Here is a 20064-nt window from a genome sequence, read left to right as displayed (position 1 = left end):
CGTGTCCACAGGGGAGCAGTTTGCCAGTGCTGGTTGTCATGGGTGAAGCAGGTCAGACCAGGCATGCTGCATGTGTCATTATTTTTAATTCTCTTAAGCAATTTACGCAGTTTCTTCTTCCGTCTCTGCTCTCGCAGCAGCCACAGCCTGTCTTTCTCCTGTAGGGCTTTCCTGCACACATGAAACATTAGGGTCATGCAAACTCTGTTAAACTTGAACACACCTAAAAAAACCTGAACCAGCTAATAAAATAAGCTGCTCAGAGGGAAAGAATCTGCATTTTTTAATTAAATGGTGTTCCATACAAATGGAGATGACTCTGCAATTCAATAGCACTGGAAAAAAAAAAAAAAAGCAGCCAAAGGGGCTTGTAGGCCTGAGGTTTGCAATGTGGTATTTTCCAAAGCAGAGACTTTATCTTAGAATTTACAAGCATTTTGATACGGGCTTAGTTCCTTGCCCAGGTGTCCCTGTATTTATGCTTTTTAATACAGGATAAATTAAATACTACTACTTTTGCCTAGTGTGTTACTGGTGTGTACAGACCAAGTGTTAATATTAACATTTTGAACATCATCTTTCAAAGGAACAGGCCTTCACTTACTTGAAAGGATGAAGACTGGATCCTTTGTGTCTCAGTTTGCTCTTGTGTTTTGAATGATAACTGGAAAATAAAAACAACATTGCTGGTGAACAACAGCAAGACAACTGCCCCTGCTCTTACCACATTATCTGACTGGATTTGAAACAGATTTAATCCAGTGTCACTCCTCTCTTCAATTTATTAGTGTATGTGATGAATAAAGGCAATCTCGCTCGACTGGATCAGGCACTTCCCAGCCTCCCTGTGCCTCTTTCCTCCGCTCCTTTGTCCACAGTGACGGCCGGTGTGCTAACACTGCACTGCAGTGTACAGCCATGTCCAGCTACAATTGACTCTTATTTTAAACTGGTTGTTTCCCTACACGAGGCACATAGAATAAATAGATTGTAATTAAATTACATTTCTGCAACTGAATATTCCCTAAATTCCCTAATGACAAGTTTATACAACGTTCCTGTTATTTTCCTTCTGAATACAAGCATTTCAACACCAGCTGTACTTTGTAGGGCTGGGAGGCAGGGGATGTGGGTGTACTCCATTATTACTAGCTGGAAGTTCCAGGAAAACTTTAACAAGATGGATTGAACTGTCCCAGCAAGAGCAGTGTCTAATATAGTCAGAGATTGACAGAGTGTAAGCAGACATATATTCTTGCTGAGTTACTACTGCTTTGCCTCCATCTCCAGGAACTCTTAACAATTTTTCAGAAATTTCCTTTTCTGTGGCACTACCAAAGTTAAAAAAAAGAACAGCCTCAGTCAATGGCAATATTTTCTCATTGATAAAGTTACTACCTACGCAAATCAGCAAACTCAAACTTGGTTTAATAAATGTTGTTTTCTAAACAGTATGTCTGAATTCAGTTAGTTGTCGTATTAAAATTCCCTTCAAAACAAATCTTTTAAGTTCTTAATGCTGTTGGGAGCTTTCTTAAGTTTAATCTGCATAACAAATTAATAAAGTAAGTTTATTAAAGAACTATCTTCTTCAGTCAATTTTTTTATCTTGTACAGATGCTGGGCATTTCATCAACTAATTCTAAATGCTAAATCAATGCAATTGAAATGCAAACACTTGACCATATTATAACTCAGATGATTAACTTCATTGATTTCAGTGGGATTAGTTATCTTAATAATGCCATGCACGAATATAAGTGTACTCTATATCAGTCTGAAAAATAAAATTATTTTACATTTTCTAGAAAACATTCACCAAAAATAAATTCATCTTTACAGTACATATTAAATAAGCTCAGTTTATATAAACTCAGTTAATCAGTTTTGAAAGCAGTGGATTATAAACCAAGATAAACTTTCTGTCTATTTACCATCTAGAGTGATACATCTTAAGCAGTTTTTGACGTGGGCTCCCATAACCCAAGAAATTGATGTTTTCCATATTTTAGTGATCTGGTGCTGAAACTACGTTGCCCACATGGGCCACATCCACAATAATTATATACCTCGTATCTGTAGAGTATGTTGCACCTCCAAGGTTTTAAGCATTAAGTTCAAAAAGGCATTCTGTGACACCAGTGAGAAAGAGAAGTTTTATCCACACCCTCTCACAGAGCCTACTTGGTAAGAGGTGCTTTAGCCACAGCTAACAGCACAGCTGCCTTGCGGTTTTGATTCCATTCAGATACAGCTTTTTTTTTGTGTGTGTTCATCATAACCATTCTGCCACTGTGGCTACAGTACACCCAGTGATACCTGGCTCTCAGCAGCCTCAGAGCTGGCTCTGTGATCACCATGAGCAGGAGAAGGTGCTCCTGGTCTCTTTCTGAACAGCTTTTCTCAGGGGCAAATTCTGTTCAATTTTGGAAGATTTTCTGTTGTGCTTATTTTCAGAGCAAGAGCTCGATTGCCCCTGGGTTTCAGGTGTGCTTGAATCTGGAACAGGATCAGGTTTGAGATCACCTAAGGAACCGGAATGTGCACAAGTCCATGGGACCTGATAAGATTTTTCCATGGGTCCCGAGGGATCTTGCATGGAAAGTTGCTAAGCCACTATCCACCATTTTTGAAAAATTGTGGCAGTCAAGTCCCTGATGACTAGAAAAAGGGAAATATAATGCCCATTTTTAAAAAGGGGAAAGCAGAAGATCCAGGACACCACAGATCAGTCAGTCTCGTTTCTATGCCCGGCAAGATCATGGATCAGATTCTTCTGGAAGCTATGCTAAGGGCACATGGAAATTGAAGAGGTGATGGGTAACAGCCAACATGGCTTTACAAAGGGGAAATTGCGCCTGACAAATTTGGTAGCCTTTTGTGACTGGGCTACAGTGTTGGTGGAGGAAGCAGAGCAACTGACACTGTCTACCTGAACTTATGTAAAGCATTTGACACTGTCCTGCATGCTATCCTTGTCTTTTAAATTGTAGAGACATGGATTTGATGGATAGATCACTCAGTGGAGGAAGAACTGGCTGGATGGTCACATGCAAAGAATTGCATTCAAGGGCCCATTGTCCATGTGGAGACCTGTGATGAGTGAGGTCCCTCGGGGGTCGATACTGGGGCTGATAATGCTCAAATGTTTTTGTTGTCAACAACACAGTGGGATCAAGGGCACACTCAGCAAGTTTGTGGATGACACCAAGCTGTGTGGTGCAGTCACACACTCTAGAGAGAAGAGATGCCATACAGAGGGACCTTGACAGGCTTGAGAGATGGGGCCAATGCAAACCTCATGAAGTTCAACAAAGGGAAGTGCAAGGTCCTACACCTGGATTATGGCAATCTCTGACAAACCTACAGTTTGGGTAGAGAAGTTATTGTGAGCAGCTCTGTGGAGAGAAATGTGGGGGTGATGGTTGATGAAGCACCCAAGCCCACAGTGAGCGCATGCAGCCCAGAAAGCCACATGTATCCTGGGCTTCACCCAAAGGAGTGTGGCCAGCAGGTCCAGGAAGGGGATTCTACCCCTCTAGTCTGCTCTTGTGAGACCCCAACTGTGTACAGTCCCCAACATAAGAATGACATGGAGCTGCTGGAGCAAGTCCAGAGGAGGCCACAAAGTTGATAAGAGGACTGAAGCACATACCCTGCAAAGACAGGCTGAGAAAGTTGGGGCTCTTCAGCCTGGAGAAGAGAAGGTTGTGTGGAGACCTCATAGCAGCCATGCAGTATCTGAAAGGGCCTACAGGGAAGCTGTAGAGAGACTCTGTCTGGAACTGTAGTGATAGGACAAGGGGCAATAGGTACAAATTGTAAAGGGGAAAATTAGGTTAGGTATTAGAAACCAATTTTTTACTGTGAGGGTGGTGAGACACTGGTACAGGTTGCCCAGGGAGGCTGTATATTCCTCAACCCTTGCAGTGTTCAAAGCCAGGCTGTATAAGGCCATGAGCAACCTGGTCTAGTGGGAGGTGTTCCTGCCCATGGCAGTGGGGTTGCAACTGGATGATCTTTAAGTCCCTTCTGAACCTTAACATTCTATGATTCTATGGACCTTCTTTCCACATAATCAATGGGCTAATTGTACGGCCATTTTGCAAATATTTGGCTGTGTAAGAACCAACTATGCAGAGACCTTAACGCATAATCACTATTCAAGTGCCTACTGCACTTCATTCACAAATAATTTGTAGTATGAAAAAAAGAGATCTGGTGCACTGAGTCAGTAGTAGTTACAAATACAGGTACTCTCCACCAGCTGTTAAATTCCTGCCTCTCCCACCTGATGTAGCTGCTAAATAGTGCAGTGATTTCATCCTAGGAGATAATACCTCCAGCCTTGAAAAAAAAATTGGATGGGAAAAAATTCTCTCATCTCCCCATTCATATACATCATGTACTGTTATTTGTAAAACAGATTTGTGTATCACTCCACCATAATAACGATTTGCCCTTGTGAAAGTTTTCAGAAAAAACCGTGCAGCTTAAAATAATAATCTCCAATATCTAATAGCAGCATCTTCAGTACAAGAGCATAACTAACTGGTTTACAAGCCATGCCACATGACCTGTTACATCATCACCACTTGATGCGGTGCAGAGGCAATTAAACTCCTGCCTGGCAGACAGTGGGCCTTGTATTTGTGCAGCAGCTCAGCTTCCCCTGAATGTGTACACAGGAGTACAGTAAGCAGGCAACCACTGAAAAAAACAGATCCTGATCTCTCCTGTGAGGACATAAATCAGTTACAGTTGCACACTAAAAATAATTTTTCTGAAGTACACAAAAAATACCTTAGCTTGTTACAATCACACTCTTCAGGTCGCTTCTTCTTTAGATGACCTCTCACCTCCCTCAGGTTTTTTATTTTATTTTGCAAAGTTTCAATCTTTAAAAAAAAAAAAACAACAAAAAGGCACAAAGACAGAGGTTGAAAAAAACCAGCATGATTTAGTCTTATTCTAACCTTCTCAAACCCATCCTACTGTCACCAAGAGCTTCCTCTTCACTATCTTCCACGGCTCCCACTCTCACCACTAACAAGCATGTTCAAATTATCTAGCACTAACAAGTGAAAGAAATTAATTCTAGAAGCACCAAAACTAATGAACTAAACTAAACTCACTTTTCCTTGGGCTTATATATTTGATACTGAAGGACTGTGTTTTCAGAGGTACACTGGGGAACACAGCTACTAAGATGTTAAAAAGATCCAGATTAATTTTTTCCCAGGATGGGGACAGCTTTAAGTCTTGTTTGTCTCATAAGCCATATGACATTTCTCAGCTGTACCTTCAGTTGCAATTCTCTCCTCCACTCGGCATCTTGTCTTCACAAACTTGTAATAATTTAATTATTTCTGAAATGTCCATTCTGAAATCAGCCAGCAAGTTCAAAAGGTTCCAGGGAGGGACAAAGACACCCAGAGGCAAACAGACACACAGACAGACAGCTTGATCCTATCAGCCCACAGAAAGCAACGCTAAATAAACACACACTGAAAACATCACTGACCTCATGGTCAATATGTAGTTTATGGTCCTTCCAAGCTTGCAGTGACCTGTACAGATCTGTGTCACACTGAACGGTATCATTCTCCAGGATATAGCACCTTGGGATGGAAAAGCAAACAGTGTTTATTACAGTGGCTACACATACACACTCAGAGCAATGCAAACAGCTGCTCTTAATAACACAGCTCCAGGACAAATGAGACCATGGATTGGAAATGACATGCAGAATTCAAAAACCAATGTTCATTCAAGAAAATACAAGCGTGTTCTGAGCCAGGAAAGAAGTCTGGGTTTGAGTTGCCATGGAAATTTTTAAGTAGAAAAATTCAACGAGAATATTTCTATCAAGCAGAACCTGTTGACTGCTTCATTTCTATACGTAAATGGTGCTGCACAGAATTCTTGTTTATTCATTGGACTTCCTACATAAATAATCATTACTAACTAGCAAGAATTGAAAGCATTACTCAGAGGCAATTTCCCAATGCATAATTAAGTGATGCAGGAGTAGGAGCAAGGATAAAGTACTTCCTTATAAGATGTATACCATCTTATACACCATACATCTTGTACACCATAAAGAAAAGAGAGGAAACCCAAAACCAGAACCCAGAAGCAAAGAAATTTTGATGTTTTCTACAAAAGTGATTAAAATTTTTCAAGGGTATCTCCCTGACTTTGAAAGCAAAACACCCTCTGACAATATAAAATCCTGATGTTTCACTAACTTCTAGTGAAATCCATTTTTTAAAATTAATAAAGAAGAAAGCAAAAATCACCACTTGACAGATTTACCTGGAAAGTTTATTAGGGGTTGAATACCATGCAGTCATTTCTGAATGCTTGTTTAAATCAAAGCTGAATATTTGCAATACTGCTTTATTTTCTTTAAACCACCTCATGTATTTTGTCCCATAGCCTTCTTTTCTGCTAAGGACAGCTCATGAATAATGCACAACCTTCCTGACAGTTCATTGTACGAATCTTGGATTCACCCAGTAAGGCAGCAAAAGTCAATTCAATTTGTTCCAGAAGGAAAAAACAAACAGTGATTCATGGGTCCTAAACATTCATGAGAGCTGGGGTAAGAGGGCACAATTCTCTGATGCCTACATTTCCTCATATTGGTGAGTTTCTAATTCACTTCTGCGAACAGAAGTCAAATGGAAAACACAGATATCAACAGCAGCTACCTGGCTCCTGCATGTTTACATGAGCTAGTCATGAAACAATTTAATGCATGTAATCAATGATGATTGGTGGATTTTCTGATAATTCACAGGTGGAAATGGGGACTAAATGAATTCAAGTACAGCTGAAGAGACATCATCAGTCCCTAGATTCAACATTGAGGAAATTATTTTAGCTTATTACTAGTCCAAGTGATCAGACAATTGCCTTCCTTCTCTCTCAATATGTTTCATTTCCCAATGCTCCTGGCCCATCCAACTTCAGTCACAGTATAGATTTTCCTCTCCTAGCACTGGTTACAGAAAACTCTGTACAAAGCAACCAGTGACACAAAACCAGTTCGTGCTCCAGTCAAGGCCTTTGGTCTCCAGCTAGGCCAGGTTATCCACTACACACTGATTTCCAGGTGTAAGGCCTCTTTTGGTTTCACACAGGTTTAACACCACTGTTGCAAACAGTTTTACTTGTCCTCACTAGAAACATATACACTGATGAGTGGTTACTGTCTCTACCCAATGCAGAAGACACAAATGCACTGCTGCAACTCTTCAGGAGCTTCATGCCCCTCTGCAATGACGAAACTAAAATAAAACTGAACACTATTGTACACATGGGAATAAGAATTTTAGTGAAGCTAGACTGGGTATCCGAGAGGGACACAACATGCTCAGCACATTTCAACCCACCCATTTATGTAAAGCAGTCACTTAAGGAGCAAAAGCTTTTCAAAATCTACCATGTGCACTTACCTGTGGGTTACTTTGATCAGGTTAGGGGCTGTGTACTCGGCAATGCTACCAGTGCCACTGTATTCCCCCATGTCTCTATCTTCCTCCTCCTGGAAAACAGCCCTCTGCACCTTGTGCCGCTTGGTGATGTTCCTTGGTAAGATGGGCTGGTAACCATCCTCTAAACCCAGGTTATAGTCAGCTCCATCCAGCTCAACAGATACAGAACGGGCAGAGCGATTCCGGACATAGCTTGGTTTGAATTCTGCATGGAAAAAGTGCAAGTGGGGCAGAAACAGCATGTTACAATTTGCTCCTCTTTGTGGTTCTTGGAAGGAAAAAACCCAGCCCATACTGTGCTGTTTGGAATTAACTGGATGACAGTGTTTGTTGCAGTTGTTCTGTGAGCTGCTGCTTCCCCAACTTTGGCATGGATGGGTGGATGGATACTTCAGGGCATGAGAGGGGAGGTACAATGCAAATACAAAAGAATGGCAAAGGGGAAAGAAAATGCTCTAGTCCAGCACCAGTGAGAACAAATAGCTCATTCAAATGGATGCTTGCTCTTCCCCCACGATCACCAGATGGCAGTCACACCTTAAGCACTAACTACGACAGTTGTCACAGCTGTTACGGGGTCACCCTCAGGGACCAGTTCTCTGTGCTTTTCTGCTGTCCACCATACAATCCTTCACTGCTAGGATTCCTGCAACACTTTCTGGAAGTTGTCCCAGTATTCCTAGTGCTCAGCCTGAGCCTTTTCCCAGTCCTATGTTCATTCTTCAAGGCTAGATCCTTGATTTTTTTGGAAGGGATTAATATCCGAATCTTTACTTTTATCCACATGCAATTCTTTTCTTTGCAATTCTCTTCCTGATGTGCAGTCCAGACAGTCAGTTTCTCCATGAAGCACCACCCTCCAGTGCTCTGTACTCCCTCAAACTTTGCTTCTGCGTTTGCAGCTCAAAAGCAAAATGAAACATTTGTTATGAATTGCCAGTGTGCAATATGAGATTCTCATGGATCTTTGCCCAAATCCCCCGAACTCCTCTCTTCTGTTTGGTCTGGAATGGCACAAGGAGAATGTAGTTATGAAATCTAAATCTATATCTAAACTTCCCTGCTGTGTGATGGAGTCCCTCTCTGACTGTATTTCCTGCTCACCACCAGCAACTGCTGAGAGTCACTCATTAGGCACAATCATATCATTCCTTGAGAAAAAAGTACAACCTAGGTACCACAGACTCTCTTGTGCTCCCTGCCCTAGGGGAGTGTATTGGTTTGGCATGGCCTGGTTTTAGGTAGCAGGAGGGCCACAAAGATGGCTCCTGTGAGGAAGCTGCTGGAAGCTTCCACCATGTCTGACAGGGCCAATGGTTGATAGCTCTGAAGATGGACATGCTGCTGGCCAAAACTGGGCCAGTTAGAGAGGTTGGTAATGCCTCTGCAATGACATATTTAAGAAGAAAATCAAAAAGTCACAAGATTTTGGATTCTAGTCAGAGAAAAGGAGGAGGTGAGAACACGTGAGGGAAAACAACATGGCAACACCAAGGTCAGTGAAGAAGGAGGGGGAGGAGGTGTGCTCCAGGCGCTGGAGCCACGATGCCTCTGCAGGCCGTGGTGAGACCATGGTGAATCAGGTTGTCCCCCTGCAGCCCCTGGGAATCCACAGGGGATGCAAAGATCCACCCACGGCCCGTGGGGGAGGTGCCCACGCCGGAGCAGGTGGATGCCTGGAGGAGGCTGTGATCCAGTGGAAGACCTGGTGGAGAGAGAGGGCCCTGCTTCCAGGCTGGAGCAGCCTGGCCTTGGAGGACTGCAGCCCGTGGAAAGAGACACCCATGGCGCAGCAGTTCTGGGAGGAGTACTTGCCAGTGGGAGGACTCACACTGCAGCAGGTGCAGTGTGGCTGCTGCTCATGAGAGTGGACCCACGCTGGGGAAGTTCACGGAGAACTGTCTCCCGTGGGAGGGAGCCCACGGCCTCACAGGGGAACAAGTCCTCTCCTGGACCAGCGGAAGGAAATCTCAGTGATGAACTGACCAAACCCCCATGCCCTGTCTCCCTGTGCTGTCAGTGGGAAGGAGGGAGGGGCTGGGGGGTGGAAGGTGTTCTAAGGGCTTATTTTACTTCTCATTAGCCTCCTCTGATTCTGTTAGTAATAAATTCACTTTGCAACTTAGGTTGAGCCTGTTTTGCCCTTGAAGTGTTTTATGGTCCTTATCTCACTCATGAAGCATTCGTTAATTTTTTTTTCTTTCCTTTTCCCTCCTCTGCCCAGCTGTGGCAGGGGAGGGTGAGCGAGTGGCTCTCGAGGGTGCCTGGTGTTGGACCAGTGTCAAACCACGACAGAGAGCCTGAGGCTTCGCTCAGTATATGAGGCTTGGAGTTACCACAGACATTACTAGAAACAACTAAGTCCCTTGGGTCCTTTGGTCACCTCTCATTTAAAGAGACTGAAACACACAGCACACCTCATGAGATGGGACTTCCTTCTGCAATCTGATAAAGGGAAAATTCAACCAATGTGCCAAATGAGAAGATCGATCCTTGCAATCCCAAGCTCCACAGAAAGACCATCTTCCTCAATGGGATAATCTCCCCAGCAAAATAAGCGGAGGGAAAAGAAAATATGGAACAACCAAAATTGACAGAAAAGTACCTTCCTTAACTGTCATGCTCTGCCATTAATGCGGAGTGACTTTTTTCAATAAGCCTTACATTCATTTCAGATAGATTGCACAGTCTCAAAAGCCGTTTTGCAGACTGTGGGAAGCGGAATAAACATCTCCTCCCACCTGAAACTGGGCCAAGCATGATATTTTTGTCAGTGCCACACATAGAAAGTAGAATACCAGCTGGATTGTCTGGCTTTGCACATTTTCACCTGTGGTTCAAAGTTTATTGCTGATATTAACCCAGGTGAGTTACTGCTGAAGGGATAAAAAAAGCCATAAAAGACCTATTTCAGGCACCCAGTCAGGAAATGTTTGAATAAATGAGAAGGAAACTCCCATCTTTTCCAAAGTAGGAGGAAGTTCCAAAAAGCTACACCCTACCAATTGGATTCAAAGTATAAACTCACATTTATTTAATCATTCCTTCATTTTATCTTGTTCAGCTCAGCCAACTAACAATTAATCTTCTGTCCAAGTCTAATACACCAATCAAGCATGCTGGACCTCAGCAGATAGTCCCAGGGAACCATCAAGTACACGTGTCCCTGAACAACTAGGAGCCAGGTTACTCCTCCCTTTGCAGCCAAATTAACGCAGCCTTAGAGCTAACTAATTGGTATGGAGTGAGGCAGCTCATAAAGGACTGCTTGTATTGCTTTATCCTAACGCGCTAGCCACAGTGCTGACTCAGTGCTGTGATTAGTATCAAACTCTGAAGTGGTTAAAATATTTAATAAGATCAATATTCATTTGTGCTGTGTGCTCCCATCTGCAAAGTGCACTGCAGGCATAAATACTAATGTTTAATTACTTATTAGTCAATACTCCCCCAGGTTTTATTCTCCAATCAATTTACCTCTGTACACAGCCTACAAACAGTTGATCCAGGGCTGTTAAGTATTTGCCCAAAGACATCTATGCTCCCTTCTTCAGATGACCAAAGTTTGGCTTTGGTAAGCTCTCTGAATCCCAATGCCTCTCTTCCTCAACTACTACAGAGACCAGCTGTCTTACTGCTAAGAAGGTACTGCTAAGAAGTTACAACCTCAAAATTGAGTCGCAAAATGGAGTCCAGAAGAATTTAGGGCAAGAAAGCCAACTGCTTTCAGAGACCCAACTCATCCACCTGGTCTTGCACCACCTGACCAGCATCTTTGTCTTCATTGGAACCTGAAAGGAACAAAGTTTTCTCCTAATGTCTATACATTTTGCACTTGGTAGACAGAAGAGCATTTTTTTTTGATAACACAAAGTAAAACTGGGCACTTTAAAGACATTCTTTTAAAAAATCTCTAGTGTCTAGAAATATGGATAAAGTTTAGAGGTACTATCTTGTATCCCATTTTTCACAACTGCCATTAAAAATCATACTTCTAATGCATTATCTGTAAAGTAATGGATTTTTTTTTTTCCCCCAGTAACAATGAATGTTACTAAAACTGTCATTTTGATCCAGCACTGAGACTACCTCAAAAGAAAATTGAATGTCAGGAAAATTTCAATAAAAATGCAGTAGCCCCTTTGTACACACCTCCTGTTTCTTTACTAATCAGTGTGGCCTATCATCATTTCTCTACATGCAGCTTAAGAATTCCTTTAATCACGCACATTCGTTCATCACAGGAAGAAGAGATCAAATCCACAGCAAGAAAAACATAATAGGCCACAAGACAGCCAAAGATTTTAAGAGCACACTATTTAAATTTCTACCTACTGCAAAGCTCTGTTTGATCTTTCTTATAAAAGTAAAAGCATACTAAAGAAATAAAGAGGACAAAAACATTCTGGACACCTAAATCCAGGCATACCAAATATTAATGTTTATAGGTTTCTGGCACTTAAGAGCTTTGCAGTCAAGTTATGTATTCTTACATTGTCCAAATGGCACATATATGACATGACCCTGTTTTAAAACTGACCTTACTCATTTTAGAAAATACCGTTCCCTGCTAAATGCACTGGTGCACCTGAAAATGAGTTCTAGACCATGCCCACACTAGAAAATAATTATTTTATCAAAACATCTCGTGCTCCAGCCCCTCTACCAGAAATTTAGTCTGGTCTTTTAGACCATAGGTTCTCACAATACGTAACTGGTTTCAATCTTTCTGAAAGACCCATCCTTATACACTACTAGGGTTTACAACATGCTTGATGCACCCTAGATGCAGGGCATCCATCCCAGTTTTATGCAAATGACTGTAGATTGGAATCCAACAAAATGACCTTTTGCAAATCTATCTCTGTTGTGCACAACAGAAAGGAGAGATCAGGGCATTTCCTTCGAAACTCCACTACTGCTTGGAACTACTGCATTAATGTGAACATGACCCTTAGTTCAGTTAGAAACCTCTATTTTCTATTTAGCAATGATTCAAACTAATGAATATTATTTAATGGCATTCAAGTAGGGCTGCAATGCAATCTCATGCACTCATCAAATTGTGTATAGCAGACCCCAAAGGTGCCCTAAGATTTATGCAACCCAGCGCAGACCACACTTTATCCCAAATAAAGTGGAACAGGTCATAAAAACCCAAATACACATCATGAGTATCCAGGTCACCCTCTTAACTATCCACAGTCCAGTGAGACAGCTTTCCACAAAATTTGTTTAGAAAAACCTTGGTATGTTACCTTGACTTGTACTGCTTTGTGCTCATTTGCATTTGGTGTGTGATTTATTAGATAAGTGCATGTAGAAGAACAGCCAACACCAAATGAAAAGGTCTCTGTAAATAGGTCCAAGCTAACCTCTTCCCTGTATAGCACATCCCAGATGTGGGCAGAGGGAAAAACAAAGCATCTGTGGAGCCAAATACTTTACTTAAGACACAAACAATGCCAATGTGATTGTCAAGATCCTATTTTATGTTGCTGAAGTTTGTGCCTTAAGGTTCACTGAGGCTAATGAGCTGAAGGGTATAGTGTAAACTGTCTCTTCTGAGCTGAACACAGGGAGAAAACACCATTCTGATCCCTCTGTGAGAGGAAGCAACTTTCAGTTTTTTTACCTCAATTTCCTACATACATAAATTAAAGGTAATTATACACATAACCACCTCCTTAGGATGTTGTGAAAATTAGTTAATGTTTAGAAAGCAACAATGAAAAGTACTTAAGTGTTAAGTATTATCAGATAGCATTATGTTGCCCTCACTTAAATTGTTTTCCTGTCCTCATTAAGTGCCTTCCAACTACTGCTGTTCACTCCCCGTGACTTGACTTCCTTCTCTGTGACTTAAAAAAAAAGTAGTTAAATAAGTACAAATTCTAGTGCTCTTTAAAGATTATCTGCTGTGCCACATATTTGAACATAAAGTATAGTTGATGGAACCAGTAATTTTTTTTCAACTAAGAATTAGCTTAGTAACTATTAATCAGCTTGCAAGACAAATATAGTGGGAGAAAATAAATTAAAACTCTGTGTTTCAAGTTTGTGCCAGGTCATTATATAAAAAGACTAATCTGCTAAATAATTAAGGCTCTGTATTTGTGAAGTGAGATGAAAGAAACATTACAAGTAACTAATAATTCTGTGTTGCCTCTAATCTATAACTAGGCTATATACTTCAAATATAGATGTTAGTCTGACTAAGGTTTAACAGAGTCAGTAAAATCAGTTTTCTGAAAAAGCACTAATCCGTGTCAAGGAAACAAGAAACAGTCATCCCCTTTGGTCATTATCTCTGATTAAAAGTCAGCCTTGTCTCTGCTGACTGAGCAGAAGGAAAAGGATGTTAGAAGCAAGCAGCTTCTGTAACAAAGTACACACATCCCTATTAAAAACGAATTACTGAAGTAACAGCTCCAAGCATTGCAGTAGCTATTGAAAACTGAAATATTTGCTGTAGAACACTGTTCATGTTCCATGGCCTATGTAACCATGTGCAATCTGCCTCTTCAGCATGGCCACTGCATGTTCCAGAACCAAACATTCTTCCTACAGATATTTTCAAATCTGATTGTCCAATATGAGACACGCTGTTTCATAGTTAAGATACACAGGAAATATGCTAACACAATTCAATGCTTACAAAAGTCAAGATGATTATGTAAGTTAGCAAACCACAGCTTTCTAAGGCAGAGACAGAAGATGCAGTGGGTTTGCTTACTTCTCTTGGAGAAGAGTTTCTTTCTCTGTCCGATGTGGCTCAGCTTGTATTCATTCTCTTCACAATTGCAATCTTCACTATTCCTGTTGTAATACTTGGGCAAAATATTGGAGGCGCCTCTGCCATTGCCTGCAGCTGCCAAGTTTCCCATTCCCTTGCACTTGTGCAGCTTGAGCTTTCCAGTGGCATCTTCCACACACTGCCATTTCTGGAAGAAAAATTTGGTCATTAAAAATGTGTCCCAACTGTGCTCTGTCTAATGGCCAACTCCAGCAATTTATCAGATATTCCTTGTAGTAAAACAGGGCTCATCTATCACCTATTATCAAACCAGATTTTTGTAATCTTCCATTTTCACACAAAACAGCAACTCTTTGGAACACCCTTGCATTTGTTTCTGATTTTGCTTCTTGGAGGCAGAACAATTGAAATTTCTTTAAAAAAATCAATACTGCAGCTAAAAACATGGAGGTGGCAAGTGACAGCTTTCAGAAATATAACTGTGGCATAAACCAAGGACATTCAAGCCGTATCCTAATCCTGATAGTCTTACTATATTTATAACCCTCAGAGCAGTGGGACCAAAACCTTCCAGTTTTATGGAAGCTCTCCAGGTAGAATCATATATTGGTTTGGGTTGGAAGGGACCTTAAAGATCATCTCGTTCCAACCACCCTGCCATACGCAGGGACACCTTTCACTAGATCAGGTTCTTCAGAGCGCCATCCAACCTGTCCTTGAACACCTCCAGGATTGCTCTGCAAAAGCACCTGTTTCTCTTCAATGACCTTTAAAAGGGTCAGATCAGCTGTGGAATTCCTTAGCTGCACGAATTTATCTCCATCTTGAGTGGTTCTCATAATAGCTTTTTCCATTCAACACCCTTGGGCTTTGACTTGTAATGGCGAGCTGCACTGGATGTCTCTGAAGTGAGAAACCCCTCTCTCTTGCACTCAAACTAGAGAAAATACTGTCCCTGATCACCAATTCACTCTGTTACTCAAAACCTGAAGTAACTCGCTCACAGTGCCCTTTGTGCTGCTGTCAGAGCTGTACCAAGGGCAAGGGAGTTTAGCTGCCTTCAAACTGGCACAGAAGTTCCACCCACTTCCCAGGTACCTCACAAAATTATTTCACCTACTCCTTAATTTATCAACACTTTACTAGCTACAGAGACTTTAAGACACATAGAAAACCCCTTAGAGTAGCAGTTGCTACCGCTTTATTTAAAGTTTCTCAGAAACACTCAGCTTCTTGTTGAGTCTTGAGAAGAGTTCCTCTTCTTCTCTATTACAAAATCCTATAAGCTTGTGCCTCCAGGAATCACTGGAATATTGAGAATTTTCCAAATAAAAGGACGTAAGTAAAAACAGCAGCATCTTCCAAGATGATATTTTACAGCAGCCTGCAGCTCTACGAGGGAGACTCAGCCACTTCAGTTTCCACAGCAAGGTGTGCAAAGGCTGGGACAAAAAAGCCTACATTTTCCATTGAAATTCACTCCATTGTTTGCAGGACAGAAAAGTAAGAAAACAAGATCACTGTGCTTTTATTATCATACTTTAAAAGGAGTCAAAAGTGAATTGGCCAGCTACAGTACATTTACCTATCTCTGTGGCACAACCTCTCATGTAAATAATCAGTTTTATGGTGTGCCCACTGATTTCTTTGGACACCTGGATGCCAAGTCTCCTGAGAGGTATCTATGTTCAACCTCCTGTACAGCCCAAGCCTTGCTCTGATGCAGACAAACCCAGCTTAACTTTCAGCACAACAAATCACAGAAAATCAAGGAGAGATATGACAATAAGACCTTTGCATGACTATCTTCATCTGTAAAGCAGTACTCATTTATCTAGATGTGGTAAAGAATTAACATCTGAAGAATAAATTGCTCTCTTACTTTTCTAAATGCCTAACACTGATTGCTGTACAGACTGAGGTTTGAACTAAAAGTTATTTTACTAGAATAACCAATGCTTTCTTTCACAACTAAAAGAGATGTAAAAATGGTTTTTGCTGTTTCCCATTTCCTCTGAACATTATTTTTGAAAATATATAAACAAACTGCATTTTCTGCTCAGTAGAGCTCTATGCTCTAGGTACATTTTAATACATGAAAAATGAAGTTTCAACAGAGGGCCAGTTCAATGCCATGATGAGAATTACTGCAAGTACTCTGATGTGTGGCCAAAAATATTTTTTCTCTCTTTCATCTCTTGTCAAGAGAGTGATGCTCATTTTTCCCCTCCAGGTGAACTGGAAAAAATCCTTTAACTTTTGGTGCAGCTGTATGCTACAGTGAAAACATCTCAAAGACTTCGCTGAAGGGCACATTGTATGAATTAACAGGCCCCACTGCTTAGTGACTGCAGTGCAGAGCTACATAAATTACATTAGAAGCAAACATTGAACACTTGGGGGGGGCAGGGAGCAGGGGGAAGGAAAGTCTCAAGTTTCTTCTTTTTTTTCCACAAAACAGATATGGGCATGTGTGTGAATATGTCTGGGATTCAACAGCTTACTCTTAGTCTGCTTGTAGGTCCAAATGCAAATTCTCTAGGTTGATATCATGCCTCTATCAGCTGCAGTCATTTCCACAGGATGCCTTCAAACTTAGGGGAAAAGGGCAGGAATTGCAAGAAAAATGAAAACCTCTGCTTAACAGTTAAGAAGCTTTAAACACTGTTAATTCTGGCATTTTAAATTGCTTTCTAGTGTGCAGCATACCATCTGCTCTGTGGAGAAGGACTGGGGGGTCCTGGTGGACAATAAGTTGTCCATTATGTCTTGGGGGCCAAGAGTGCCAACAGTGTCCTGGACTGCATTGTCAGCAGGTCAGGGAGCTGATCCTGCCCCTCTACTCAGCCCTAGTGAGGCACATCTGGAGTGCTGTGTCCAGTTCTGGGCTACTCAGAGCAAGAGAAACATGAAGCTCCTGAAGTGGTCCATCAGAGGCTGTGGAGATGAAGGGACTGGAGCACCTCCCTGCCGAGGAAAGGCTGAGGGAGCTGGGCCTGTTCAGGCTGGAGAAGAGGGGACCTCACCCATGTCTGTCTGTGTATGCAGGGAGGTGTCAGAGGATGGACCAGGCTCTGGTCAGTGCTGCCAGTAGGATGAGAGGCAATGGGTAGAAACTGATGCACAGGAAGTTCCACTTGAATATGAGGACGAACTTCTTTACAATGCAGATGACTGAACACTGGAACATGCTGGCCAGAGAGGGTGTAGAGAATATCCCTGGAGATATTCCAGAAACATCTGGACACAGTCCTGTGCCATGTGCTCTAAGATGACCCTGCCTAAGCAGGGAGGTTGGAAGAGATGACCCATGTGGTCCTTTCCAATCTTTCCCATTATGCAATTCTATGATCATGCATATACCTGTGGAAAACCCTGGAAGCAATTAAAATATTTTTTAAGAGATAATCACTTAAATAAATAAATCTCTATATGAAGAACTTCAGAGTGTCCCAGAGATACTTTGATTCATAGGTAGACGCGATAACCATCCAGCAGCAAACATAATTATTTATAAACAGTGGATTAATTCAACTGTCAAGAAAACTAAAAGCCCTTAGTTCACCAAAATTTTCAGATATTTTCTTCATTAGGGCAAATGATACGTTCCTAAATCAAGACCTATAGCTTGTTACACCTCAAAAGCAGAAAGTCCTGAAAGAGGGGGGAGTTTAACAGCAACCAAAACTCAGTGGAAAACCCAGACTGCTCCACAATCTTCATCCCAGCTCATATCAAAATTCCCAAGGAAGAACCTTTCTTTCCTCCTGCAAAGCCTGGCAGAACAGCTACTCAAGCCACCACATAAATGGCTTTTGCAATATAGCCTGAAGTCCATCAAGCTCACATTGTGCAAAACTTTCCAGACACCTCCTTTTAACATTAAAGCTGTTCCAGCTGGAGATTTCCCACCACCCTCAGGCCAAGTTAGCTGCTGTGCTCATGCTTTCTGTCACCAGTTGTGCTAAGCTTGTTCTGATGCTTCTACTTCATCCCCTATCCCACTTCCCATTGCACAACTCATGCTACCCAGCTATTTGCTTGCAAAGCAGAAAAGTCTAGGCTTTATTAGTTTAATAGGTAAGTTACTGGCAGTGAACAGAAATCTTGTTCAAATGTACACTGCAAAGGAAGAAAAAAAACCAAACCACAGTTTGTTAACACGTTCTCTTGAGCCCAAACTATCTGATATATGTATCCAAGACTAAATTAGGACTTCAATATCTATGAAACATGAATCTTAATGGCAGCAATTGTAGACTGAACCTTGTTCCCTTCCAGTAACACTATTTACCTTGAACATGCAAGTGACCCAGTACCAGAAAGACATATTGCATTTTTCTGTGTGTTAAAAACCTATTATTTCCTTCACAGCCCTTATCACCATGAAGTGGGTTTTGCGCTGTTGTGCATCAATGTCTTCTTACCATTACAGCAATCACAGATGTTAATTCAAAGTCATTATTTAAGGCCCCAATCAGAAATAAATAGCCATGAATTTCCCTGTAGGATTTTTTTCTACAATTCATTCAACTCATTTCCCTCAGTGAGTGTCTCTCAACTGACACTGCTTTCTTTGGGGGAAAACAGCCAATCATATAAGCCTTGCTAAGAAAATATTCCGTTGAAACACACGTCTTTCAGAGCTCAGCCCTAATTCATCATTCTGTGTCTCAGCAACTGTTTGTTTGGGTTTTTTTATTAAGCCAAAGAGATTCCATCCTTTTTACAGAAAAGTAAAAAGTGAAACAGTTTGATCCCTGACCAGCCAGCGGCTCCCTAACAGCTCTAGGAATCCAAGTTTCTACAGGATAATAAAGTCCTCTGTCTTTGCCAACAATCTGAGAAAAACACATCAGTAATATATGTTGTCTTTAATTTACGCAGATGCGTTCTGAACCCAATGTTGCTGCCACATTAGATGGTGAGCTATAAACAAACTGCTTTAATAGCTAGAAATATTCTAACTTCCAGTCTAATTGATTCATGAGTAGTCAGGATACATTTTTTTTTTCCTTTTATGAAACAGTACAGTTACAGTTTAGTTAGCTCTTCTCTGCTGTGGTTTGCTCCTTGTGTTATTTTCCATTGGGCTAATGAGGACAAACCGACAAAATCCAGAGAGACACACACAGGACCCTACTCTACAAGAGATTGTTCTTCTGTTTTTGCTGGCAGCTTATCCTACTGCTCAGATGGTACGAGGTTCAGGGAACAGACAACTTGAATTTGCCATTGTTTGTCTCATACACGTTACTACTTCTCTCTTCTAGATGACTTAAAATAATCAATTCGTGTCTTCTTCACAACATCTCTAAGATTCAGGCAGTCAGACCTCTCTCTTCTCAGCTATTTTTTTAACTGATTATGCCCAGTTCCTTAGTTCTTCCCATCAGGTATCACTTCCTTAACATTTTAACATTTTTGTTGGGTTCACCCCTTCTCCTGGTACCTTCTTCCCAATCATCTACTGGCAAAAGATAAAGTCTGGTTTCCTCTACTTCATGTTATCAGTATATAAATGAAGAATACTGCCTGGTTTTCATTCCAGGGCAACATAATTTCATTACACTGACTCATGATTTTTGGAGATTCAGACCTCTGAACTCTCAGCTCAATTTCAGTTGTCACACACTACATACCACTCAAATCTTGAAATGATAAGATAGATGGCAGAATATTTTGAGGGCTCTTTAATGCCACAAATTGTAGTTGACATGAGACAGGTGGGACCATCACAACTAGCACAAAAAAATGAAGAATCAGGTATTCAGCTAATTTTAAGATTACAATTATATAATTCAT

The 20064-nt window shown here is 41.3% G+C and overlaps 1 protein-coding gene across 7 annotated transcripts in view; it reads right to left on the bottom strand.

The window, feature by feature from the left end:
- The window catches only part of SULF2 (sulfatase 2), a 122895-nt gene that overhangs the window by 3938 nt on the left and 98893 nt on the right, over positions 1-20064 (bottom strand). For all 7 annotated transcript variants that reach the window (XM_039563710.1, XM_039563709.1, XM_039563712.1 and 4 more), the window contains 6 exons: positions 14239-14446; positions 7464-7707; positions 5525-5621; positions 4804-4898; positions 605-664; positions 2-171 (listed from right to left, as the gene is read on the bottom strand). In XM_039563710.1, coding sequence (XP_039419644.1) covers positions 2-171; positions 605-664; positions 4804-4898; positions 5525-5621; positions 7464-7707; positions 14239-14446 — 874 coding nt within the window. The remainder of the gene's footprint in view (position 1; positions 172-604; positions 665-4803; positions 4899-5524; positions 5622-7463; positions 7708-14238; positions 14447-20064) is intronic.

This window comes from Corvus cornix, chromosome 20, assembly GCF_000738735.6.
Source record: "Corvus cornix cornix isolate S_Up_H32 chromosome 20, ASM73873v5, whole genome shotgun sequence".
NCBI lineage: Eukaryota > Metazoa > Chordata > Aves > Passeriformes > Corvidae > Corvus > Corvus cornix.
The sequence above is the reverse complement of the archived record's forward strand: the minus strand, read 5'-3'. Positions and strand labels throughout refer to the sequence as shown.